This window comes from Diadema antillarum, unplaced genomic scaffold (genome assembly GCF_040938485.1).
Source record: "Diadema antillarum isolate AM-2024a unplaced genomic scaffold, OU_Dant_1.0 seq00000876_RagTag, whole genome shotgun sequence".
Taxonomy (NCBI): Eukaryota; Metazoa; Echinodermata; class Echinoidea; order Diadematoida; family Diadematidae; genus Diadema; species Diadema antillarum.
The window spans coordinates 445,922-473,767 of record NW_027271740.1 but is presented as its reverse complement, the minus strand read 5'-3'; the positions used below and the strand labels follow the sequence as shown (position 1 = coordinate 473,767).

Below are 27,846 nucleotides of genomic sequence, written 5' to 3'. Positions count from 1 at the left end.
ATGACTCATCCGTTCAATTAATTTGACAATCTTTATGTAAGTTTGTTACTCATGTAAGGACACAGATATTTGGTTCTTCGCATTCCCATTAACCACTGCATAACTAAACTAGTTTTCATTACTACGCATAATGTATGATGACTGACGAATGTACAATAGACACTAGCCCAAAGTCTGCTTGTGAATGGGGTTTAACCAGTTTAACCAGTCTTGGACATACATACAACAATTGAGCTAGGAGCTATTGCAGATGGTAAACCAATCAGAAATCTGCAAAACAGCAGTAAAGCAACACTTTCCAATAGCCTGATACAGCACCTCTGGGCCAAACATAGACACAGATCACTAACAGCACACTGACAGGCAGGAGATTCAGCAGCAAGATTTCTTTTCCTACCTACTTCAGTGTCAAACAATATTACAGCGGACTCCCGTTGTAACGAAGTCCTCGGGACCGGCAGTTTTCTTTCATTATATCGAAATTTTGCTATAACCGAACAAATAAACAATAAAAATACATAGAGCCAATAATGTTACAGCCTGAATTTTTATTTCGTTGTAACCATGTTCGTTATAACGGGAGTGCACTGTATCTGCCTATGTATGCTCTGCATGTATACTCGACAGACAAGCTACCGTACAGTCATATGGACAACATAGAAATCGTTGGTTTTGACTGTGCTTCTCAACCATTTTTTGAACCTGAGGCCCACTTCGGCTTCAATAAATTTTTAGAGGCACAGTTCAATTGTTTACGAATCTTGTCTATCTGAATTTTGGCTGACATCGCGGCCGACTTGCGAGAGATTCACAGCCCATGAGTTGAGAAGCACAGGTTTATGACATAGTAAGTCTCTCACTCAGTATCTGTTCAGCAGGTGTTCAAGACAGGCACAGCTGACAGGCACAGCTGCCTGTCTGAAACAACAGAATGCTTACTTTCATCTTGACTCCAGTCACCCTTGGAATATTTTGATAGGGGTCAAAATAGTCATAGCTTGGGAAAAAGGTTCAAGTAGGGGATAAATCTACACTGTCCTGTGAATTGCTGTCTTTAGCTGGGAGGAGTCCGAGTTAAGATTGATGTGGTCCTACCACTGGGTGACTCCTTCAGGCTGTGCCAGCAATACTAGTATCAGAAGTCTGATTGTTGGCCTGGTCCCACTCTGTCTGGAGCTCAGAGGAAACTTCAGTAAAGAGATGATCCCAGTCCCACGGCTTGTCTTCTTCCATCACCTCAGACTCAGCTGCTAGTCCTTTACTCAGCAGCTTCAGGTCTATCTCATTGTCCTGTGGATGTATCAAATCATTTCAAGAGTTTAGACTAACCAGTAGGCACTGAAGAGGTCTTACAATTAAGCCTGTACGCAGTTCATGTGGATTGTTTGGACACCTTACTGTCAAAAACTGGTATCTACTATCACAACATCAAGCATGACATATCAGCTCATAGCTACAAGGCATCAAGCACTTATCAATTTGACTCTTCATCTCAAAATATATGAATCAATGTGTTTGTGTTAATGTTATTTCATAAGTATCAACATAATCTTGCGAATGTTGTGTACCATTTTGACTTTCTTATAGAAACATGCACAACATGGGTACTCCCTCATCAGAGGTAGAAATAAAAAAATAGCACAACTGCAGAAAATTGAAGTTAATTAAAGTCAGGTCTGGCATGAAACAAGTTGATTTACTTGAAATAAGAAAACTTCAATCCATGATGCATTTTGCCAAATTTATCATAATTTTGGAACATCATAAAACCATCTTTAACCCACTGGAAACGAGTCCTGAGTATACTCGGGCAGGTGTCTATGGGAAATGCGTGTTGTAGCAAAATCAGCCCGTCCTCAACAGTTGAAGGATATATAATCACAAAGTACATGGATGCCATAATAAGAAAGACTGACCAGGGTGAGGAGTTGAGAGTGCTTCAAGAGGTCATTGTCCAGCTCCCGGTATGTGATGACCCTGTTGACCTGCACACTGGGTGGAGCTGCAATCTGAGTGGCCAGGTCCTCCTCTTGGACGTCATCCAAGTCAGGAATAACTGGAATGTCTGTCAAGAGCACGGTGGTCCAGAAATAAAACTTTTATCTTGCTTAGCCTTGGCAACAGATTACTCTAAGCATACACTGAGCAAGTCTACTTGAAAATGAGTAGAGACCCTTAAAACGACAACTTATCCCATTTCCAAAGGCACGTCAATAAGCACAGCATGTTGATTTAAGGAGCTTATCACTGTATACACTGGTGTATTACCTCTGCGTGTTTGTGTGTGTGTGTGTGTGTGTGTGTGTGTGTGTGTGTGCTTGTATTTGGGTGTATGAAGGTGCATGTGTTAGTATGTGTGTGCATGTAGGCTTGTGTTGAAGAATTTATTTATAAGTTATGGCAGTAAGAGAATTTAGGAAAGTATCATAGATTGCAAAGTATTCATATGGATGTCACTGGACAGTACAAAAAAAAAATCTTCAATGATCAACTTTGCAATGTAATTTTTATAGACATAATTATACAGACAGTAGTATGTCAGGATTGGTGGGGAAATTCTGTCAGGGAATATGTCTGAGAGATTTAGGCCAAATAAAAGGGGGGGGGGGGGCAAGGAGAAAATGGAAGAGGTTGGTATATTATGTATGTATTCTGAACATGGGAAAATGTTAAATGTATATTGAGAGAGATGGAGGAAATAAGACTTAATCTTAATTTGTGTAATAATTTCTTTATAACTCTATGTAGGATCTCTTTGGTTGCCAATGCATTAAATGCAGACTCTACTGGACTAGGGGACTTGTAACACTGAATGCAGACAGGGTACAGTAAGGGTGCAGTAAATAAGTACATGTACGCTGTGGAGATGGCATGTTCTGCATACAAATGCTTCTTGTCGAGTAGCATGGGGGAGGGGAGATGCTATAATGGCATACCCATACTAATAGATCTTATTGGTACAAAGAAATTGATACAGTTCAGTTATGAACAACGAACTCCTGAGAGAAAGGCAGACAATGAAGAAATTTTGACTTGAAGTCTGAAGGACGTAGGATTGTACACTGAAGTCTGAAGGACGTAGGATTGTACACTGAAGTCTGAAGGACGTAGGATTGTACACTCACCATCATCTGAGTCCTGCTTGTTTGAAGTGGTTACTTCTGGTCTGTCACTGTAAGCACACGGTGTTCCATTGACAGATGACAGACAGACAGACAGACAGGTATACATGCAGACAGGTGTGCAGGGAGAAAGAGAGAATGGAAATTTCAGATTTGGCATGTTGAGAAATGGCTCTCACAATTTAATTTCAACTCAATTTCAAAGTAAATTGTACCACATGTTGTAATGATGCATGACATTACTGAAAGAAAATTAAAACAGTATGACTCCTTTTGCAAAGTAGATTGATGACATGCAAACACACACATGGTGTATGAAAGGGCTATGGTCCAGATTTGAACCTTCCACTTCAACAATTGTTAGACATGGTTGCAACTCCAAAGCAATTTACTAATAAATTTGTTCAATGAGCTGATTTTTAAAACTGCTGGACAAAAACATGTTTCTAGCCAAGAAATGACTGTGAAATCATAAAGGTTCACTGTAACTTCTGTAACGTTTTACTGGTGGTACTTGACTATCCGACTAAACAAGCATTATTTTGTATTGATTTTCTACTTTTTGAAAGATATACAAATGGCTGATCCTGTAGCACACAAAATATCCCACCACCTCCATCATCAAAACAATACTAGCATATGAGGTGGAACAATTGTTCAGCTGGACTGCAGTTTTTAAACCAGCTGTTGAGACATGTCAGTAGCAGTGATGTCCTACAACTGTAGCTGCAAAAAAACTTTGAAACATAAAAGATGCAACTTAACATTGGCAACAAAGGCAAACCTGTTTCCAACGAGGCCAGGGGAGAAAAAACAAATAATGATGATAAAATTCCCCACATGGCCACCCTTAATTTCCTTTGTTGTTGTTGTTGTTGTTTCTTTGTTTTTTATGCACTAATGATGCTTGGCATTAATTACATGTACCTTTCTGTAGTATTATAGGACAATACAAACACTATACCAGTTTCCTTTGAACAAGAGAGTGATACACAAAAAACAACTGGTGAGAAGAAAGCATCTTGTAATTTCCGTCACACGCATTTAAAATATAACAAAGGAAATATCAGCTTAAAGTTTGCATTGCTAGTGAAAGTGTGACGACAACATTCACGTACATGTACATATAGCACAAATAAATCATATCTTGAAAGTAAGAGAATGAGAGAAAGTGGTGGCCAAGAAAGGAACAATAAAACTCAATCTTCAACCTCTGAAGGTACTATCACAGACCAAGCTTCTGGCATCAATATCACTCGAGACTTAATAGTTTATCACATCAACTTGATTCACACTAAAGTGAGCTTCAGTCTCCTTTATTCTCCTACCTATCTAAAAAACTCTTTACATTGAGAAGAGCTACCTAAATGTCACAAAAGCTTCTGTTTAGTTGGAAACGCATTGTCTATAAATTCATGCACTTGCTTCAGGACAACCACTGGCAAAGGGGATTCTTTCCTTTTCCTTTTAAGTTTTCAACCTATAAGGAAAGTAAAATGAAAACTGCAGAAAAGTAAATGTTACAGTAAGAAGCAATTGTGAGCATAGATTAGTGAAAAGATAATGCAGAGAGAGAGATAGATTGTAACACTTGAATTTTGCACCATATGAAAGCACAGAACAATCACAGACTGGTGCAAACTAAGTTTTAGCATGAGAAACAAAGCACTGATAGACTTGTGCAGACAGGCTTCATGATATGTTTTTAAACTCTTTCTAGAAAGGTTCATATCATAACCACTTGACTATGAAAGATCTATAATCACTGATCGTGGTACATGATGAAGATCATATTGAAGAAATTTCCTTTCTTATTATGACCACTGTGAGCTATCAGCAACTAAATGATATCAAACTGGTTTAGAAGAGAAAGAATAATGTGTACAATCAATACACCACTCAGGGATGCCAGTGGCAAATTGCTCTTGGGCCGGAAATTTTTTTTTTGTGAACGAAACTGATGTGCGCGAAGCGCACATCACGAGCGCGAAGCGCGAAGTCACTTCGGCCAGGGTCCAGGGCCCGCTCAAGGGCCCTGGAAGCTCTGGGGTTCCTAGATGCTCTCTGGTGCAATCTGAGCATTTCTGAGGGCTCTTCTTCCCTCAAATCTAATCCAGAGAAATGAATTTGTAGCAAAAATAAAGAAGTCCTAGTGCCGTAAACTCCATAGTTTTGCTTCGTTCAGCTGACTCGATCGACTCACCATACTCTCTCGGCGCTGTAGCTATAGCGAGAGCGCAGCATGATCCATGCACCGCACATATAGTACATCGCCTAGAAACACCACACGTTGTTCGATCGCGATCGCACGTGCTGGTATAAAGCTTTCCAGACAATAATGTGGTCGTATTCTGGAAAAAAAAAAGGAATTTGTAGCAAAAATAAAGAAGTCCTAGTGCCGTAAAATCCGTAGTTTTGCTTTGTTCAGCTGACTCAATCGACTCACCACACTGTCTCAGCGCTGTAGCTATAGCGAGAGCGCAGTTACCTTCATGCACCGCGACCGCACATAGTACATCGCATAGAAACACCACACACTGTTCGATCGCTATCATCGCACGTGTTGCATGTCCCAGCCAGCAGCAGCAACATCGCGCTAGTTTTGCATGACAGTCGTTTTGTGATATTCTAATGTCCAAGTATGCGAAACAGAGAGTGTACTACGGAAATCATGAAAGTGAATGTCCCGTAAGTTTAGATGATCATATTTTTTCATTTTTCTTTCTTTCTTTCTTTGTTTCTTTCTCGTGTTTTCCGGCTTTCCCACACAGACGGAAATAATATCACGAAGCCGGAAATTTTACACCAAAATATGAAAAAGCCGGAATTCCGGCTATTGCCCGAAAACTGGCATCCCTGACCACTGTAGGCATGAGGCTATTCAAACAAAAACCTGATACTGCTCACAGGGGATCGTCTCTTGAAACAGCCAGAAATAGGGAAGAACAATTTAAGTCAAAAGAAAAGGAACGAGTGCAGCAATTTATTATCAATACATGTACCATCCAAAAAAAAAAAAAATGCAAAAGAGAAAGAATGTCGAACACAACAGGTGCATGTCAAAAAAGTACCTGGCTAAATTCACTGTAGGAGACAGTAAAAGAAAACAAAGGTGACAGCAGAATACCAAAGAGAATTGCTGTTGTTATGAAGCACTTGGCACTGCAAACAGTCAACCACACAAAAGGTAAAGCTACCCAAGTCAGAGACAGGTTTTCTAGCCAAACTTACTTTGCTGAAAATGGCTCCAGATCATCATCTAAACTTCCACTGGTTTCATTAATCAAAAGTCAGACATTTTATGCATTTCAGGATTAACATTCCATGAAGTATCATCTGTGAATGACTTGATTGTAAACTCATACTTGTGCCTACTTTAATTGATACACTACTAAAGGTACAACTGTCTTCAAAAAATACCTTTATGACTTAGATTTACATTCCTGATGAATTTCTATAATTATACTCAACAACAAGTTCACATGCTATTAAATGGATCTAGGGCAATTACCCACTTGGCAATCACCCGCACTTTCCCCTGATCCTAACCCTAATCCTGAACCTGATCCTAACCCTAACCCTAATCTTTACTCTAACCTTCACTAACCATTTTTTTTTTTTTTTTTGGGGGGGGGGGGGGGTTAATTGCCCTGATACTATTCAACAACAACCCCTCTGCACAGTACGTTTCTTGCCAGTTGTGCCCATAATACATTCTTCAATGGTCAATTGAAAGGAATGAAAGTCTCTCGATGACAATGATACAGCTAAACACATCTGGATTTATTTAATGAATTAATGAATTAATTAATTTATCTATTTGTTTATTTATTTTGTCTGTGAGAAGGCCGTGATCTGAGAATAAAACAGCTCTGAAGCCAATTTCTGCATCTCTGAAGAGAAGCAGCTGCTGAAACTGAACGGTGGAGACCGTGCCGTCATAACCGTTAGTTAATGATATGATCATGGCAGGTGTTGTCAAGGGATACAGGGAATTACGTATGTATTAAAGCCCGGCACACTACAGTGGTAACTGCCAAGCAATGCAAATACAACACGGTATGGTTCTGATTACACATGACTCTCAAAGATTATTACCTTTCTTATCTTTGAATACAATCTACAGCTCTATAGATCCAGATATTACATTCATTTGTAGTCATCATTTTAGACTGATAATCATGCTCAATAAATTTGTTTCATGGGATTTAGGGCATTTGAGCAGTGGAAATCCCAAATGCACATACAACTAATTCACTGAGGCTGCACAGTAACCAACACCATCAAACAAAGATTAGACTGACCAAAGGTCCAAAGTACATGTATAAGGTGTACAATGTTCATTATATAACATCCACCGCTCCTCTCCGTAGACTGCACGTCATGCTTTTGAACGAGTTCAACAAGTCACTATTCAAGAAAAAATTCTATTCAACTTTGAAACATAGACAAACTGTGCTGAAGAATGGGTCAATTGTTATGTGATGAGAGATTAATGCTTGTGTCAGCAAACTGCTATTCAGGCATACACTGAATGAATAATTGATCTTAAAATAGCATAGCAGCCACCCAGTTAGGCTGGACACATGAACTGTGCACATTTGAATGTACAATGCATCACATGCCTATTTGCAAAGTGCATGTATTTCCTCATGAACCATAACCAATCAAATTATCAATATTTCAACTTTGGATTGAAATTAGTAAAAAGCATGCTTACCAAACAACACCAAACCTCAATAAGCACTGTGAGGCAAAATATTGAAATATGCTTACACATCATCCTGAAAATAGATTGACAAATCTGAGAATGACTCAGATGACAAGTGGACCATGAAGAAGAGACAGCCCTGGAGGAAAACTTACCGTCTCTTGGCAGGCTTGGAGGAGTCGTCTCCCCATCCCGTCTGTCTCCTCGGAGGACGAGATGGAGGGGCATCTTCAGAGTCAGCCTGTGGGAGACATCAAGACAGGAGATTGGTTGGATTACCAGCCAATCACTTCATAGGATTCATGTCACAAGGCACACAAAATTTCAAACCTTGAAAAAAAAAAAGAAGTTTTAAGAAAAGTGTAAATTGATATGAAAAACAATAAAGAGTCTACACTGTACATATGCTACACCAGACAGAGTTAACAGATGAATTCAAATCAAGGACAATCATCTCCTCAGAGATTTCATTTTTCATTCTAATACCAAAAAGTGCCATAGAACTTTTCACAAAAGGAGTACACTGAACTGATGTTTTAAAGGATACCAGAATAGAATTGAAGGATTCAGTATCCACAGTCCATCCACCTTTGAGACATCACTTGTTTGATTTTCAGGAAAATTTAATAGCATCATTTCTTACAAATGCTCTCAAACCCTACTTTCTGTTGCTTAGCTCCATCTAATCTCTTTCTTCTAGGCAAGTTACAGTAATTTTGTTTTGAACAACCATAAGCCAAAAAAATAAACAAATAAATTAGATAAATGAATAATGATTGAAGCATGGTACACATTCACAGAGCATGATGGAATAATAACTTCATCCCTACCATTCAATCTGCACACTTCAACTCCTTCCTAACAGATGGAGAAACTTTGGTTTTCATCTCTTTGTTTTATAAAGCCAGTCTTTGAGGTTGATTTCTTTGCACTTTAAGAAAAAAGAGCACCATTCTCTATCAAAGTTGTGAACAAGACACACAGATCAGACTGCATGGCTCTTTTTAAAACACAGTCAGCATAATCCCTTTTGAATTCTGTCTTTCAAAATTTTAACTCATACATTATGGCCAACACACACTGTACTACAGAATACCAGGTATGATGAAATACCGGTAATTGTAAGTGCACATGTAACTGATGTAAGAGCATTTTTTTCTTGCCCTATTAGATGTGGTGACGAAGGAAGCGTTCTAGTTGTACCACTGCTCTTATCACCTTTGGTTAGAAATAAATCAAGCACTTGTAGCAAAAATATTTCAAATGCTTAAGTACACAATAATATAACGTAGGTATGCAACGAAAATGAAACATGAAAAAGACAAATATCTCAAGTACCGTACACCTAACAATATGCATCACTATTATAGTCATTCTACCAAACTCTTCATTGTTTAAAGTTGTAGAAAGATGAAAACACATATATATATTTTTTTTTTATGCATAGGGATGCTTTCCAATAAAAGTGTCTACAAAAATAAGTCAATCAATAATGTCAGAATACATTTGTTGCCACTGAGAATACATAAAACGGTACTACAGTAGTTTCACCATCTCCCACACAGTCATAAACCCAGTGAGTTAGATAACAGCTTGTGTTCTATTAAGCAAGTAGTTTACATTACCACCAGCTGAAGAGAAAACTCTTACATCGTATCTGGCAGGTTTTGATAATTTTGCCAACTCCTTCTGGAAGAAAAAGTCAATCGCTGCCATTCCGGCTGGCACATCTTCAACAGATTCCTGAACTAAAAGCCCAGCTCCATATCACGTTTTGTCTCAGGCGTAGTCTGCTATTGCACTGAAAGCCGTCTGCTCTACGTGCGATACATATACCCCGTGCCTAATCCTAGCAATAGTGCAGCTAGGGAATGCCCTGTTCATCCTTTGAGAAGCATACACAGACAGCACACACTGGCTGACACACACATACACAGCCACAAACACACACACACACACACACACACACATACACACACATCCTTCCGCCTCCTGTGTATTCTATGGCCTCTACAAGCACACCTCTTGGAAGGGGGTGTGCAAACACAGTGGTCACAGACTTCACTTTATCTAGATCTTGCAGTTGCCATGGTTGCGAAGAAGCATTACCTGGGAGGCAGATATGGGGTTTCTGGTCTTTGTTCATACCAGATGTGGTTGAAGTAGCAAAGGATTCTGTTAAAATATGTATTTATAAATCTAAATAAGGTAGAAAAATCCAATATTTTTGTAGTTCTTCTGGTCCAGTCCAGCTATGATCAACTGTACAAGACAAACATTACCATTTGTGCTATGGTCAAGTATCAAAGGATAGGCTTACTTAGAAATATAATTGTAGGTCAGCAGATTGATCTTACCAGGGAGGTGGATGCCACCTCCCTGATGATCTCATTTATGGTTCCTAATTACTGGAGATAGTATTGCAGAATTTTGGAAACATAGTAGGCCTACCTTCCTGACAGGTTTATTCAGTCTGTAAAGCATACTGATATCTCTCAATTCTCATGGTTATAAAAATGCACAATATATATTTTTGGTATATATTTCACACATTATCTTTGTTATTGTCAAGATGTAATAATCAAACAATGTACATTATAAATATTGCAGATCAGCAGAATGAGCTTGCATCCTAACACAGATTTTTACTGTGTTTCTATGGCTTTCACTTTGCTTCTTCTAAAATATTATCAATATTCACCCCCCCCCCCCCCCCCCAAAAAAAAAAAGAAGAAGAAAGAACTATTTGGATACCAGGCGGTTTTGAATAAAGGACATAAAGACTTAACCAGCATTGATCAGACTCAAGAGAAACAGAAGGAATAGTTGCGGTGATATAGTGACTGCACTATGGTATCCAGAGGCTTACCTGCTCCACCCCAGAGGGAGAGGGCGGTCTGATGCTATCAGCTGACTCATCTCCTCCTATGTCACCGTTAGCCTGGTTGCTGTTTGCCTCCGCTGCTTTGCGGGCTCTTCGTCCTTGCTTGGCGCTCTGACAGAACAAACACAGATGCATGTATGCAGTGACAATGTGTACCAGAATGATTGCACAACATTTACATATAGATTGACATTATTATGAAGTCATGTCATTAAGATTAAGTGACATTGTGCAGGGCAGCTAGACAAAAATAAGAAAAAAAAAGAAATAAAAAACAAACAAAACATTTGGGAGGTGGAAATCATATCATGGTTTTAAAAAATTAGAAAACTGCATAAAAAAACGTCCATTTCAAACATGTTTACTGTATAAGCTGTTATTTTCGCGAGGGTTTAATTTTCGCGAATTTCGCAAATCTCAGTTGGACCGCAAATTTAACAACATGCGAAAATGTCACCATACGCTAAGGTAGTAGTGCGCTTATGTATGCCTCTGTGTCAATTCGCAAAAACAACATCTCGCAAAAATGTCTGTGACCTCTTCATTCGCGAAAATATCTGTACGCGAAAATAATAGCGTATACAGTATATTGTACTTTTGACACAGAACTAGAGTTTGCCCGGCATTGTAGACCTGGTATTCCAGTCCATACCAATATTCAGACTTGAAACATAGCTGCGTTTAATCAATCATGAGACTTAATTCTGTTTGCTTAGAACTGTAGACCAAACACTACTGTTGTACACTGATTTAAAGAAGAAAAACGAAGTGTCAAGAAATAGAGATAAAGGTTTCAGTATGAGACTTAAGAGATGCAAAGGTAATGGTGAAGTCTACCAAACTCTACACTTTGTATCAACAAACAGTCACATAGGCAAGCAGCAGAAACATCTACAGGTGCATTTGTTTTTATATTCTGTGTTTGACACACTTGAACTTTGGACAATAGTTCATTCCAATACAATGTTTGTAGAGCATGGTTACTGTTCCCAGTTACTAACTGCATATTGTAAACTTCAATTTTCTCATCATATTTGACCCTCTGAAAACGATCTGCACTTTATTGCACTCATACAAATAAACTTGACATTTTTCCACTGTGGCCACTCTCAGCCCTTAGTGTAGACAGAGGAAGACTACACGTATCCATCCACTCATTTACACGGTACAATTACACATGTACACTGTATATCACAGGCTGTTATATTCTCATAGACACAAGTCACATGACAGTACATTACTGAACTTTATAGGCCGTAAACTACCACAAAATCTTGGATCAAATAAGAGCTAAAGCTGTCATTCCCTGTAGTAGGATGACACAGGGTGCAGAGATAATATTTTAGTTGGTGAAATATTTACCGAGTTTGAGATTCTTATAGGTTACATGCATCTCACAGATTCCTTTTGGAGTTTGCTTGAGGTATGCAATATACGAAAGTAGTATGATCATGATGGCAATCGATTTCGCTCAAGGTGAAAGATGCAGGCACTCTATTTAACAAGGCAAAGCCATGTTGAGTAGCGCACCTCATATTTCACCTACATGTAGTGTGAAATGCTGTTCCATGGCACGAGTAAAGACCATACACTATTTGTCTAAATATACCTCAGACATCCACATTTATATGTGGTTCACAAAGAGTCTTGAGTTCAGTACAGAAATAGCAACCATTTCTTCATGAAAGGCGAACGAGTAGCATATTAAGTCACAGTCAGTCGTACACTAAACTGAGTTGTTTACAGTAAAATGAGTGATAGAATGCGGGCTTCTAACTGTTGAGCGCATGCAAAAACGGTTTGTTTATTGAGCATGTTAGAGATTATGACATCATTGTGGACAACAATATAAAGAAAGGGAATTCCGCAAAAAAAACACACATTTTTCGTAAAAATTACACATTCCATCAATTTGATACTGACATTATGTTAAGAGTAGTAATCATTCCCCCTGTTTTCTGAAAGCAATTAGTCAAGTCAGGTGCTCTTTCATTATGCTAGAAAAGTAAAAGCATGTTGAATTTTCTTTACTTATAATTGTTGTCCACACATCCTTTGTATGTCACAAACTTCAGTAGTCTCCTCATCCAGTGGTCCCAACACCAAAATTTTAAAAATTCATAACTTTTGCATCAATTATCCAATTTTCCTCAAACTTGCACTAATGTGTTCTACTAACATTGCTGCTTTCACTCAATCCACATTTCTCTTTGGGTTTGGGTTTCCTTTAATAGAACCTTCATCTTAATACATGGTTTGAATTGTCTTTGCAGGAGGATACAGCCATGGGATGGACGTTTTAAATTCTTCACATGATATTCAAAAACACATGCATAGAGTTTGGTGAATCTCAACATGGGCATCGCATAGACTACCTGGTAAATCAACCATTCTACATGATGATAATGTGACAATAATAAGCCTACACACACACACACACTCACACACACACACACACACACACACACACATGCATACACCTAAAAATAAGAAAAATTGTCCTGCCATGCTGACACATGAAGGATTACATTGTAGGTTCCCATGCAATTGATGTTAACATAAAAAGCAATGACCAATTTCCAAAGCTTATCATTACTTTGCTTCCTGAACTCTGTATTTTGTAGAGGCTGGTTAACATTGACCTTTTAGAAGACACAATGGCCTACAGTTTGGTTTCAAATACAATGTACATGCTATCTCAAGAAATGATAAAACATGCATACCACATTGTTACACTTGTACATTTGCACAAAATGTTTCAAATTGTACATTGTATGTGTATACAGCCAGTGTTCCCACCAACTATTTCTTTCTTTAGAGCCATTAAAATGTCACATTTGGCATAAAGCTGTGCACAGCTTTCTGTCTGATGCAAAGATATCACTGCAAACAATGCAACACACATATAGATTTACCTAGACAGATGAAGACCTAATGTGATGAGATACACAGACTGTTTCATACCTCTGGCTACCACTTAGACCTCCCAAATCTATTGGAACTTAGAAGTGTATTTTATAGTGTACCTACAGGAGTAGCTGCCTGTTCGACAATGCAAATGACAACTTTATTTCCGAGATCAGGGGCCTTTTGCATAAAAGTTGATATCAAAAACATAATTCCCTGAATACTCAAATACAATTCTGATTGGCTGATACCTGACTTATGTCATGATTTTGTGACTAATGTTAACTGCATCTTTTTATCTTTCTTTTTATAAATGACACTCAAAGTCACAGTGCCCGACAACTTGGGGTTGTCACTTTTTTTTTTTATCTTTCATTTTTTTTTTATTTCCATCCTTTCACAAAAACAATAATAATCATCGTACATAATTATACATACCAAAAACCAAAAACAGACAAAAAGAGGAAAAAATTAGCAGGTGCACACAAGCTTGCACTTATTTAAATTTCGCATAGATAACATATTGAATTATGCTATCAATATCTCATACATGTACCACAGAAAAGTAACGGCCAGAATGTCATGTCAAGGAGGCATGCAGACTTATCCACTTCCTTTCAAATTTACTTAGTTGTCTATTTTGAAAACCAATTTGCCTCTCAGTCATATATATAATTTTTAACTTTGACCAGAACAGTTTAAATGTTGGCAAAATACCCAAATGTCTACATACATATATCATCTGTTTGGCTATAACTATACAGTGATTCAAAAGGGGCCTATGCTGGCTTCCACCAAATACACCGAACAAGATCTCTTCTTCCTTCAATTGTAGATTTATATCAAACTTTGTATGCCACCATTTCAAAAACTCTTCCCAAAAATCACATGCATGTTGACATTCAGTGAATATATGTTCTGGCGTTTCCTCCACTTGCTTACAAAAGGTACACAATTCAGAGTCAACAATTTTCATTTTGTGTAATCTTTTGTTCAAAAGAAGTGTTCTTGTATTAATTTTATACTGAAATGTTCTGCTCTTAATATCAACTAAACACACAAAAGGCATTTTGTATATAAGCTTCCATGTAATATCATCTATCGCATATTTATTACTCCAGTAGATTTCCGATGTTGGAGTCTCAAAATGTTTGCCTTTCAAAATACAATTAATAATCTGCGTTGTTAGCTTCTCAAAGTTTACTTCATTGCCCTTAAAAACACAACTGAGTTTTAAGGCTGGTATTGTTTCCCGATTGGAAAGGCATCTCAAATTCAATTCTTTTGGAATAGCAGAAACAATCGAGCACCATTTCAAATACATTTGCTTTTCAACTCCCCTCCTCACCCATGTGTTGAAATCTATCAATCTGCCTTCTTCATCAAACAGATCTGAAATATACCATAAACCAGCCCTAAAAAATTCTGCAAAAAACACCGTTCTACCATTTACTCTAACATATTCATTATTCCATACAATAATCTCACTTTTTTCTGTATGTTTTGAATCTAAAAGTCGAAAATCAAAATAGGCACTCAGTATATCCCTGTAAAAACTTGGGCACTGGCCCATTGTTTTACAACTCTTTTTGGACATGTTGCAAAATAAAATAAAATGACCTCCAAATTTCTTCATGAAGTATCTAAAGATAACTGACCACAGAGAGCTACTTTCATTCAAAAACCTTGAAATCCATTTTACCTTCAATGCATTGAAAAAGGAAGGGATATGTATCATATTTAAACCACCTTGTTCATACGAACCAATTAGGGTTAATTTTTTAACATATCTATTTTTCCCATTCCATACAAAATCTTTAATAACACTCTCTAATTGTTTCAGTATATGACTTGGTATTGGCAAAACGGACCCACAATAAACAAATTTTGATATAGCAAATGTTTTTACTATTTGTATTTTCCCTATCAAACTCAAATTCCTTTTTCTCCAAACATTAAGTATAACTTTCACATCTACTAAACATTTTTCAAAATTTAATGATATCATCTGTTCCATATCGGAAGACAATAATATGCCCAATTCCCGAAATGGTTCAGATGGCAAATTAATATCAAAAGGTTTAAGTTTACAATTTCTTTTTGATCCCAACCACATAGCATTCGTTTTGCTTTTATTAATTCTAAGATCTGAAAAAAAAGCAAAATCTTCAATTATACCAAACGCTTCCTTTGCGGATTCTAAATCAGCCAAAACCAAAGTGGTATCATCTGCATATTGTACTATGTTTACTGCATGCCCATCAATTTCTATACCTCTAATTTGTTTATTTTGACGTATAGCACTTGAAAGTATTTCTACACAAAGTATAAACAAGTATGGAGATATAGGGTCTCCCTGTCTTACTCCTCGACTCAGACCAAAATAACCAGAGGTATGACCATTACTGCAAACGCAACTGCTTATATTCTTGTAGAATGTCTGAATATAACTCTGGAACTTGGGTCCAAACCCAAATTTACCTAATACTTTCATCATAAAATCCCACTCTAAAGAATCAAAGGCTTTTTCATAATCTAGAAAAAATAATAATCCTGGTATATTATGCATTTTAGTATAAAACATAATGTCTATAATAACTCTAATGGATTCACCTATATATCTTCCCTTGACAAAACCGGTCTGACAAACACTAATCAATTTATCTATAAACTTACACATTCGTTTAGCAAAAACTTTAGTTACAATTTTCACATCCACATTCAACAGAGATATCGGTCTCCAATTCTTCAACTCCCTTTCATCTTTCCCTTCTTTTTTAATCAGAATGAGAATTGCTTGCCTTTGTGAGGTAGACATTTCTCCTTTATCAAAACTATCTAATACCGAGTCCATAAAAATATCTTCTAAATCATTCCAAAAGGTCTGGTAGAATTCCACTGGAATACCGTCATTTCCAGGACTCTTGTTTTTAGCCAAATCATTCAATACCTCTCTACATTCTTTTTTAGATATGAGTTTTTCCAGCTCCTCTCTTTCTTCCACCGTTAAAGTGGGAACATTAGTTTTTTCTAGAAAGGCATTACATCGATTTTCAAAACCAGCTTCCAATTTTGAAGCATATAACTTCTCATAGTATTGCATTTGGGCAAACAGAATATCTCTAAATTCCGTGACTAACTGGCCATCCACTTTTAATTCATAACACAACTTTCTTGTATAATTTCTCTTTTCCAGACCTAAAAAATAATCATTACTTTTTTCACCTTTCTCATACCATCGGCTCCTTGACCTGACCATGAGCCCAGCAACTCTTTTGTTATCTATTTCCATTAACTCCTCCTTTATCTTTTCTATTTCAGCAATAACATCTTCCTCTCCCGTAATTGCAAGCTTATTTTCAAATACATTCAATTTACTTCTTAACTGTTGCTCAATATCAGTTATTTGCTTCTGTACTATTCTAGAATACTCCACACTGAAACATCTTATCTTATACTTAATCCAGTCCCATTTAGTTCTTGGTTCCAAAAAGGAATACTCCTTTTTCCAGGCATGAATATTTTCTCTCATAACCCTAACATATTCCTCATCTTGGAGTAGTGAGGCATTTAGCTTCCAATATCCTTTCCCTCGCTTATTCTTATTCATAAGTATTTCCAAACACACAGCTGAATGGTCTGTTCGTAAGGCTCTAACAATATTCACCCTTTTGATCTGATGTTTTAAGTCCTCATTTACTAAAAAATAATCAAGCCGGCACTGAACCAGCGGGGAGTTTTGTCTCCAAGTAAATTGTTTTTTGTTACCATTCATACTACGCCAAATATCCATCAATTCAAAAGGAACCATAATGTCTCTAATCTTTTGCACTACTTTTTTCTTCAGCAATTGCGTTCCACCCATTTTGTCCAGTTGTGGGTCCAAAATACAATTGAAGTCCCCACCAATAATAATATTTTCCTTACCATCCCATTCTGTTTCCAATATCTTTAATAAATCCTCATAAAATTGTACTTGTAAATTTTCTACATTTGGAGCACATAAATTCAAAATAAGAAAAGGATTATTTTCGATATCCACATGAACACATATAATCCTCCCCGATTCATCACTATATATTTTATGCATATTCAAATTTACTCTACTATCAAATAAAATTAAAACTCCTTTACTATTTGTAGATCCATGTGAAAACAAGGCTTTATTACCCCATTCATTTGCCCAAATTGACTCATCCTTTGGAGAGCTATGACTTTCTTGTAACATAACGATATCCATCTTGAGGCTTCTAACCCAACTAAAAATACTTCGCCTTTTTATTACATTTTGTAACCCCCTAACATTTAAAGACATCATATTCACTTTGATATCATTCTCCATTCTGACCATACAATAACATCATTAGCTTATCAATCCAAAAATCTAATTCCCTGCTATAAAAAAAAAATAAGTTGACACACTCTACCCAAAGGCGATACATCAAAACATGTCGAACAATGTTCAGAGGCCCTGGCCTATTGTTCCGCTCCAAAACGTCTTGTACAAATGTCTGCATGGTTTATCCACTTCGGTCTCCACACAATTATATCAAAATGATCCAAAACTTTTCTGCTGAAACATCTCTTATCATATTTTTGGAGTTTAGGGTTATCATCTAAGATCTAGCTGGACTCCTCAGGTCTTTAGCGGATATCTTCTTGAAATTTCCATCGCTTGTCTTGTAGAGGACACATGCTGGTATGCTGTATGGGATGACTGCATAGAGGCCTTGCTCCCTCAACTCATTCCTCTTTGGTATCAACTTTTTGCGATCTGCTCTGATGGACTTTGAGACGTCGTCAGTAATGTACACACTTTTCCCATTTACTTTCTTTCCTTTCAAGGCAGCTGCAGCTGATCGAAGAATGTGCTCTCTATCTTGAAAACGAAGAAATGCGACATGTATGGGTCTGGGTGCAGTTTTCTCGAATTGTGCTCTAGCTTTCTTTCCTGCTGGGCTCCTATGCGCACGCTCAATTTCTACTTCATCCACTCTCTCCAACTTCATAGTATTTTCCAACAGGTCCAATACAAATTCCGCGCAATTCTCAAAGCGATCCTCGCTTCCTTCAGGGATATTCCAGAACACCAAATTCTTTCTTTTGGAACGATTTTCTAAGTCATCACATCTCTTTTCGAGAGCTTCCCTCGTGACTTTGTTCTCCTGGATGCAACTCTCTTTCAGATCACTGACTTCTCTCGTAACAAAATTCAAACTCTCCTCTACCTTCTCAATCTTTCCTTTACTCACGTTATAATCTGCTTCCAGTCCATTCAGCTTGGCTTCCATGATATCTAGCCGACCAACTACTCCTTCCAGCATTGCCATGATACGATCCAGCTTCTCATGCACGCTACCCACCTTCCCCGCCGAGCCTGTGTCGTGGGCGTGGTCGTGTTCTTCGCTCTTTCCTCCCAGGTCCCGGTCGCGATCCCGTGCCTCCGGCATACCTCCTACACATCCGCCCGTGCACTCTCCCGCAGAAACATTTTTTTCAGTCCCATCCATAGAGTTTTGCGGTGGATTCACGTCTTCTCTAGCTGCTGAATTCTTTTCTTGAATTCTACTCGATTTCCGTTTAGCCTGGGAATCTCCAAGATTCTTACCTGAACCCGGCATTATTAGATATCTCTCCAGTTTGCTAAATGTTACAGCTCAGCAGGTTTAAATTAGTCAAATAATCAATTTTGTTGTGGAGTCCGTCGACCTGGTTGTTACCTAGTCTGACGCATGCGCAAAGTTCTGGGGTTGTCACTTGACATTGGGCCAATGCATAAATGCTAGCAATTGCTTTTGCTAGCCTTTTACTTGAATCTGTATGCATGTAAACAACCTATTGCTTGCAAGCTGAAGCTTTTGCTAGCAAGCACAAGAATTGCTTGCTGCCCACAAGCAATTGCTTAGAGACCAAGCATTTGCTTAAAAAAAAAAAAAAAAAAAAAACATTGAATGTGACTCGGTTGAGAGGACCTTGGGAGAGCTACATACACTGAATACTACGGCCAGCGCATGGGCACACAAACATCTTATCCGTTCATGGATTTGAAATTTGTGCGCATGTGATGTGTGCACATGCGCTGGCCGTAGTATTCAGTGTATGTACACTGTAGCTCTCCCAAGGTCCTCTCGACCGAGTCACATTCAGTCATCAATTTGAACAAAAAGGGACTATTGGCAGAACCAAACGTTGCCCGAAGCCTGTTCTCAATACTTCAACTTAATTTGTAAGTCTTCAAATTGAAGAAATTTTTGGATTTTAAGTTGATATTTACCAGTGATACTAAATCTGTCATGATCCTGGATGCTACAATGCGAAGCCCCATTACGCTATGCGTATGGAGCTGCTGGTCGCAGTTAGCTATGCGTACACATGTTTTGTATGGGGCTGCACGCTGCTGGTCGCAGTTATCATGCAATAATGGTTTCGTACAATACATGTACTACCTCACCGCCGTACGGCGGCGGCTCTGGTACGAAACCATTATTGCATGATTACTAAGACACGAGAGCACTTTGGGGCGAGTAAGTCTCACAGTGTTAGTTATATGAAAGGTACTTTAACCTGAAACACCAACTAAGACAAGGAAATTCAGGGAAACTTTTGAGGTACCAAAACTTTATATTATCTTGAGTAGCATTTCCATATTCATAAAAGAAAGACCACACTTTTGCAGGAGTGGTACATTTGTATAAATCTACAAGAAATTCCTCCTAAGTAGTGTAAGAAACTTTTTCGTTTCGACAAAGGGAATGTCCAGTGGTTAGCAAGCGAAATGTGATGAAAAACAGGTAGGATGTCTGACTTCGGTGGAGAGCAAAGAGACCTCTCTCCACATGCGATCTGGCACATCCGGGCTGCTATAAGCAGGGATAGGAATCAGCCAGTACATGTGCGTGTATAGATGTGTGTGTGCATCTGTGTGTGCATTTATGAGTGTTATTTCATAGTTCCTTTGCTATGTCAAGAAGTGTTTCCGCACAGACATGCCCTTTAAAATACATGCTGTCACACTCGCCTTTGTTTTTGAGTTCGCACAGGCGTGACGTCCTTTTTGTTGAAAACGCAAGCAATTGCTTATGCGGGACAAGCGAAAGGTATAAGCACAAGCAAAAGGTTTAAATGCATATGGATTTAAGCATTTGCTTGAGCTAGATCTTTTGCTTGAAGCAACTGCTTGTAAGCAATTGCTTCTATGCTGCGCACTCCTGGTTGTCAATCATACAATTGTAGAATCAGAGTGCACCAAACCAGAGGGCTTTAGTTAGGAATAATCTTCGAGAAAACTTAAATTAAAACAGATGAATGTTTGTGGCAAGACCAAAGTCAAAAAAATGAATAAATAAATGAATAAGTGAGGAGAAAAGACGATGAGAAAGATATATGGAAACCATTTGAAGAAAACAAAGTTGTCTAGAATGTACATGTAAGAAAGAATAAAATTGTAGGTTATTTTCAGGGCAGTGCTAGTGAGCAGCCAAAGTCAAAGCAAGAAGATGTATGAGTACCAATACTCTATCTCAAAGGTACTCTCTACCATTGGAAGCAGTGGTTCTAAAAACATTCAAGTTATCACATTTGATGCATACAGATTCGTAGGTCAGTTGTAAAACATCACAAAACACCCTACCATATAAAGATTTTGTAATATAGCCTAAAATATAAGGAGATTATATAACTATTTTTCTCACTAAACCATAACTGTAGATGGTCTAGTCTAGAAACAATTTTATTATAACTATTGTTCACATTTTGTATCTAACAATTCTCACAATGATTATATTGAGTAACTTTTCTACACTGGTTGTTTCTATCCGTAACTCACATTTTAGAACTATTTTGAAGCACTAAAGCTGGATTTTTGCTTCATCTGCAAATGGTAACATTGCGACTGATACACCATTGGAAGTCTCCAAATCATTTTGCTATTGATTTTGAATCCACAGCAAGCTTCTCTTTCACACATTCGGCGATACCCAGCTTCTTCCTCCGTGTGTATGGATACATACATTGTGACACGCGTGTGGCTGTATCCAGCAACTCAAAATATGGAAACAATTGCACATGTGTGGCTGGATAATGAAAGACACATGCATGTAGTTGTAGCCTAGATGCTATAGATTTACACTGCACTTGACTTGCTTCTTTTAGAAGGCAGGGTGAATACTTACCCTAAACTTACATCAGTACAAGTCAAGGTAATTTGCACTTGTTTGCAAAAATTATATTTTGTGGCATTCTCTTTAGGGTAAGCCTACCAGTATTCGGTCACTTATCACTAATCACGAGTCAGCAAGTTATACCGCCACAACACACACTAATCACATCATTTCACATACTGGCACTGTCATTCACAACAGGAAAGTCCCTTAGTCCCCTCCAAAAATCCATCCAAAATCCCAAATTCACAGCCAAAAATACAGAATCTGCGCAACTTTTCTGAAGCCCACGTGAATCGCTGAGAAAGTGCTAAAAATCAAGAAATATGCTGTTCTCTAGCGAGTTTTTTGCTTATCGCAAGCTCAGAGTGTGATGGTATCTGCAAAAACGCAAAAAGAAAAACAATATTGCTGTATGAGCCAATGCAGTTTAATACTTATGTACAAGGGTTGAATGCAAGTGCAGCCCACTTGCCAGTATTCGGTCACAACCGAGCACCGCAACGTAACGTCCCCGATGCAATTTTGCACCAACAAGGTATTGTGCAGCATATTTTTCAGCAACCTTGAACGCACAATGATTTTGAATGCGCATATCACCTGACCAAATTCTGATCGCAGTGACCATATTCTGGGGGATTTTCAAGGTGATGATTTTTTGGAGGAATTTTGTGAAATTCTATCATACATTTAACAAAATGAAAATTGAAATTACAGAAATGTGATACAATGTATATATATATCTATCATACATTGCTGTACATGTATGTATTATTTTAGTCTAAAAATATAGCAGGAAAGCTTAAATGACCGAATACTGGGGGTAAATGGTTTTATGCATGTGAAATCATATTCATAAACTGCAGCACTTAGCCTTAACTGTTGTTTACATTTAGGGGCATTTGTGCAATTTACGGCCCTATATTGTCAGCACGAGATTCTACCCTAATCGAGCAGTGCGTGCGAATTCAAGTACCTACAAGCATGTATCAGGCACCACTGGTTCGACAGCATGTGTTCCAGTACTGTGCTGTGTGCATGTGTGCGACATTTTGCGTGGGGATGCAGTGTGTGTATGTGTCAACGTAAGTGTGTGTGATGAAAGCACTTATGGTACACCACATGGTTGCTCTCATGGTGTGATTGAGAAGAGACAAACAGGGTGCTGTGCACTGGCACACAACGGAACGCAACCAGTGGTAAACTTTAGTCCTTCATTCATGATTTTAAATGAGCGGACACTGTGTTGTTATCTCAAGCAGGGGATCAATATTTAACCTATCGCAGAGGAAATTAATATGTCCACTGCCTTGGCCAAATTATTTTGTGAAATGATGAAAGAAAATCCAAAATCTTATCCCAATTCGTCACTTTGTTGTCTTTATATTGTCTTCACAGTTGCCGATTTACCTGCCCGATTGGCCCCAACCAGACTCCATGCGAAGCACACACTTGTGTACAGCGACACGGCTGTGTATCAAAGAAACAAGCCAACTTTCTCACATTTTGCGCCATGATCATGCCAATTTTCTGAAATGTAACATTACATTTAGTATGTAAAGCTCGATACCAGTAATCCAGCAGGGGAGAGCAAAGGCATGCGATATCGCGATTGCACAGTGTTCGATGTGTCGGCTATGCAGCTAGAAGCACAGTGAGTGAGGTGGGCTTTTAGTGACCTTATCACTTGTCAAACGGCATTCCATACAGCAAGAGAAGTTCGCCAGCTGCTCAGTGGGGGTGGTTCATGGGATATCACCTTGGCGTACTGGGAATGAGGTACCAATCCTGTACAATGTACATACATTGTAGGGCTGTAAAGTGCACAATTGCCCAGTTAGATTAGTCTTGATCTTGTCATCCAGCATAGACGGAAAGATCCGTCTGTCCGGAGGAGTCTTTTATTTTGTTGATGTTACAGCTCTCCTCCAGAGACAGACGGAAGGTTGTCCCATGCCTCGCTGTATTGAAGCTCTTAACCACTGTCTCTATGGAGAATTGAGTGAGCTACTGCACTGCACCATCTGTACCTTACCCTTCTCGATCGCCTCTAATTCACAGCCCTGGATTGGCAAATTTAAACTTTTATAGCAAAATCAACATTTCAAGAATGCATTGCCCTCACCTGATTAATGAATTATCCAACATTTTGGTAGAATTTTCATGAAAAAAGACAAAACTACCAGCCTGTCGATACGGTCGTAACAGCTCCTCAACATATGAATCTGCTAGCCAATCACATGTGAGGTACACATTTTAAATGGCGACTTACAACTAGCGAACGACGATGTTGCGATATGGATACAAATTTCTGTGATCTAACCTAGTTATTATTAAATATTAAATACTGAGAGTATTTTGATTGCACAATGTGAAAAAGTTACCCCAAATATTGCTGCATAAAGTGTTAAGTCATGTCAAACTTGTTTGAATGAAATAAAACTGTATGAAACTGGGTTTAATAATATATCGTACAAGTTGTACAACGTTTACATATCTGTGCGTGACCACCGCTGGCATGACAGACCGCAGAGCATCGTAAGTTTACAGGATCACGAGCCAGTGGGATAGCCTTTGGTATGTAAAGGAGGCCAGGGATTCTGTGCAGCCAGACGCAGTCTCCATGGAACAAATCCCTGACGACCAGATATACAGACCGATCTTTCGGTCAACAATCGACAATCAACATCAACTGCTCATGCTCCGACTCCAGCGCAGCACTCATGACTGCACACACACACAAAAATTGAAAATTCATATTAATCATTAGCCTGACCAGACACTGTGCTGAGCACAGGGTCTGACATGTGTTAGTGTTTCAACGTTGTAAACGACCGTCACTATTGACGGCAAAATCACATAAAATACCTTTTATTTTGTATGATTTTAAGAGTAATATAATTTGCGACACTTACCTACAGCGTATTTTCCTGATGGTTGAGTTGAATTCGGCGTTTTGTTGGTATCCAGACCTTATTGTTGAATTTTTCGGAGTAGATCGTGCGGTGGCATCTTTTCCTTCGAGAGCTTCACAAAAGCAACAAACTACCACGCATGCGCATTCAGAAGTGGTTGCTTTTTACATACGCCCGTGCGCCCTTGCGTTTCATGTGTTACAGTACGTAAAGCTTGTAGTAGATCCGCGCGTGCTGCACCGGCAATGATTTGAACTTTTTTAGTCGGGGTCATCCGACTATCTCATCACTTCCGCCCCGACTACCTACGTTGTAGTATACGAGAGTGAATGCCATTCATATAACACGCAGATGAGGAGTGAAGCAGTAAGGACGTTTACAGACCTGATTTCAGCCATAGATTTCGGTAAGTTTTAGACGTAATTAAACAAAAAATCGCATACCGGTTATTGAATGATGGTCATAGATTACGATAATTCCTTATATTTTAGTTTTCCACGATTAATAAAGATATTCATGAAGGAAACAGTGAACGATAACAACGTCCGCGAAGGAATAGAGGTGCAGCGCTGTCGCTTCGCGACAGCGCTGCGTGTAGACCCTTGTAGTTGTTACCTTGTAGTTGTTATCCCCGAAAGCCTCCACTAGGAAGGGTAACTCAGGGCTGACGAGAGTGGTAACACAAGTTTCTTTTGTTTTATGAAAGCTTTGACTTTTTTAGTTTGGTTTTAAAGACTTCTGTGCTCTTGGATAATATTATTTCTTTTGGGAGGTTATTCCAAAGGGAAATTACATCTGGGAAGAATGAGTGTGCTAGCTGGCTTGTAGAAATGAAGGTCGATACGGGGTCATACTGCTTTTCGTGTGTCCGCCGTAGCCTGGTTACTTTCTTTGAGGCGTATTTGTGGAGATCTAGATCAAGTTCACCATGGATGAGCTTGTAAAAGCTGATGAGGCGTAGATGTTGTCTTCTGTCTTCCAGGGGGATCCAGCCGAGTGTGGTCATCATGTTAGTGACACTAGACTCTCTGGAGTAGGTTCCAGTTATGAAACGGGCTGCACGCCTCTGTACCATTTCAAGTGATTTGGTGTTCTTGGCGGTGCCGGGGTGCCATGCTATGGATGCGTACTCAAGATGGGGTCTTACTAAGGTGTGATAAAGTCGTTCTTTAACTGCTTTGGAGCAGTGATGGAAATTCCTTCTTATGAAGTTTAAAGCCCTTGTACCCTTATTGACGGAGTGTTGGGTCTGTTTATCCCATTTCAGATTATTTTCTATGTAGATCCCTAGGTACTGGTGATTGTCGACTTCTTGGAGGTGTTCGCCAAGGAGAGTATACTTGGCATGCCCTGGGTTGCGTTTTCTGGAGATTCTCATGATGGAGCATTTCGTTGCATTGAATTTCATTCCCCATGTGTTTGCCCATGTGACTAGATTGTCGAGATCTTCTTGCAAGGATTTTTCGTCTGAGGGGTTAGATATTGTACGGTAGACTATGCAGTCATCTGCAAACAACCTCACTGTGCTGTTGGCTGCTTCTGGGAGGTCGTTGACATATAAGATGAACAAGTGGGGGCCGAGCACAGTGCCTTGTGGTATACCACTCAGTACTGGCTTCCAGTCAGATGATTTACCGTTGACGACTGTCCTTTGGTGACGGCATGTCAGGAAGGATTTCATCCAGGCAAGGTTCTTGTTGCGGATACCGTACATGTGAAGCTTCTGTAGTAGTTTCTGATGTGGAACGACGTCAAAAGCTTTACTGAAGTCAAGGACGGCAATGTCACATGTATCTTTATTGTTATAGTTTGAGGCAAGATCATGGATAGTAGCTACCAGTTGGGTTTCACATGACCTACTTGATCTGTAGGCATTGGGATATTATCCGGGCCTGCTGCTTTTGAAACATCCAATTTATTCATCAACTTGATAATACCACTGACGGTAATATCAACTTCAGGCATCTCTGGTACATTACTTGGTGAAAGATTGGGTACTTCTTTACTGTCCTTAGTGAAGACACTTTGGAATTGTTCGGCCAGTATGTCTGCTTTCCCTTGATCATCAGTGACAGTGCGGTTTCCAGATCTAAGACTTCGGATTCCTATGTTATCCTTCCGTCTAGTTTTAATATACTTCCAAAACTGCTTACTACCTGCCTCAGAGAGCTTGGATATGTATGCCCGTTGTGCGTTTCTGAGTTTCTTATTGACTATCCTCTTCATCTGCTTGTATTTGTCCCATCTATCTTGCCCTCCAAATTTTTTTGCCTTTAAATAACGTTTCTCCTTTTTACGACACAGTCTCTTAAGCTTAAATGTAAGCCAAGGAACATGTGGTTTACCGGACGTGACTTTTGAAGGTACATGCTGGTTGATCAGGTCATGCATCTTATCTCTGAAGTTACACCAATTTTCTTCAACTGTTTTACTGATGGGGTTTAAACTCAGAAAATTTTCACAAAATATTTGTGCATCTGCTTTAAGCTTGTCTTCATCCATCTTATTCCACTGATGAATCTGTCTTGGGGGTCTGGCGGGTAAGGGTGCTCTAGTATTGATTTCCACCATAACAATGCTGTGGTCAGAGAAACCTGGGTGGGGATGGATGCTCTTCACTAAAGATGGGTGGGTAGTGAAGAACAGATCTAGTACCCTAGTTAATTAATCATATAACGTTACAGAAACAGATTGCCAATCTTCCACAAACTTTTACCTAACATGTTATGTGTTTTACTGATATTGCTGCATTCACTCAATCCACATGTATATCAAGGTGAACTTGTCCTTTAACAGAATTTAACCACTGATTTGTATTTCTCTTCTACAACAGTACTACTGTAGCTAGCTCAGCTCACTCCATCAATATGGCATCACTCCACAGCGCCACAGAAACCCTACCCCAAAATTGGTACACGGGACCACAATACGAAAACCTTGGAAACACACCAAGCGAGCATCGAAAATCGAAAACGGACAAAGTTTGCTTCCATTTCAAACTCACTTACCCTCTTTCGACCCGTAAACGTTAAATCTTCGTCCATTGTTATCTTTTCTTCAAGGTCAAATCGAAATCCTAACAAGAAATGTCTGTGTAAATTCGACATACATAAGCTCGTTACGAGCTAAAGAATTGTCGCCTTCAGTT

The 27,846-nt window shown here is 38.8% G+C and overlaps 1 protein-coding gene across 1 annotated transcript; it reads right to left on the bottom strand.

The window, feature by feature from the left end:
• Positions 1-173: 173 nt before the first annotated feature.
• On the bottom strand, positions 174-27,846 carry LOC139740731 (intraflagellar transport protein 43 homolog A-like). Its single transcript, XM_071651298.1, has 6 exons — positions 27,707-27,846; positions 10,703-10,828; positions 7,989-8,074; positions 3,126-3,172; positions 1,917-2,065; positions 174-1,290 (listed from the first exon to the last, which is right to left on the bottom strand). The coding sequence occupies exons 1-6, from the start codon at positions 27,803-27,805 to the stop codon at positions 1,111-1,113; spliced, it is 687 nt and encodes a 228-aa protein (XP_071507399.1). The 5' UTR covers positions 27,806-27,846; the 3' UTR covers positions 174-1,110.

Coding starts and splice junctions, on each gene's coding strand:
- LOC139740731 (XM_071651298.1), bottom strand. CDS start 27,805: ATGTCGAATTTACACAGACATTTCTTGTTAGGATTTCGATTTGACCTT. Junction 10,829..27,706: donor CGTTTACGGGTCGAAAGAGG/GTAAGTGAGTTT, acceptor TTGTTCTGTCAG/AGCGCCAAGCAAGGACGAAG. Junction 8,075..10,702: donor CTCCCTCTGGGGTGGAGCAG/GTAAGCCTCTGG, acceptor TGTCTCCCACAG/GCTGACTCTGAAGATGCCCC.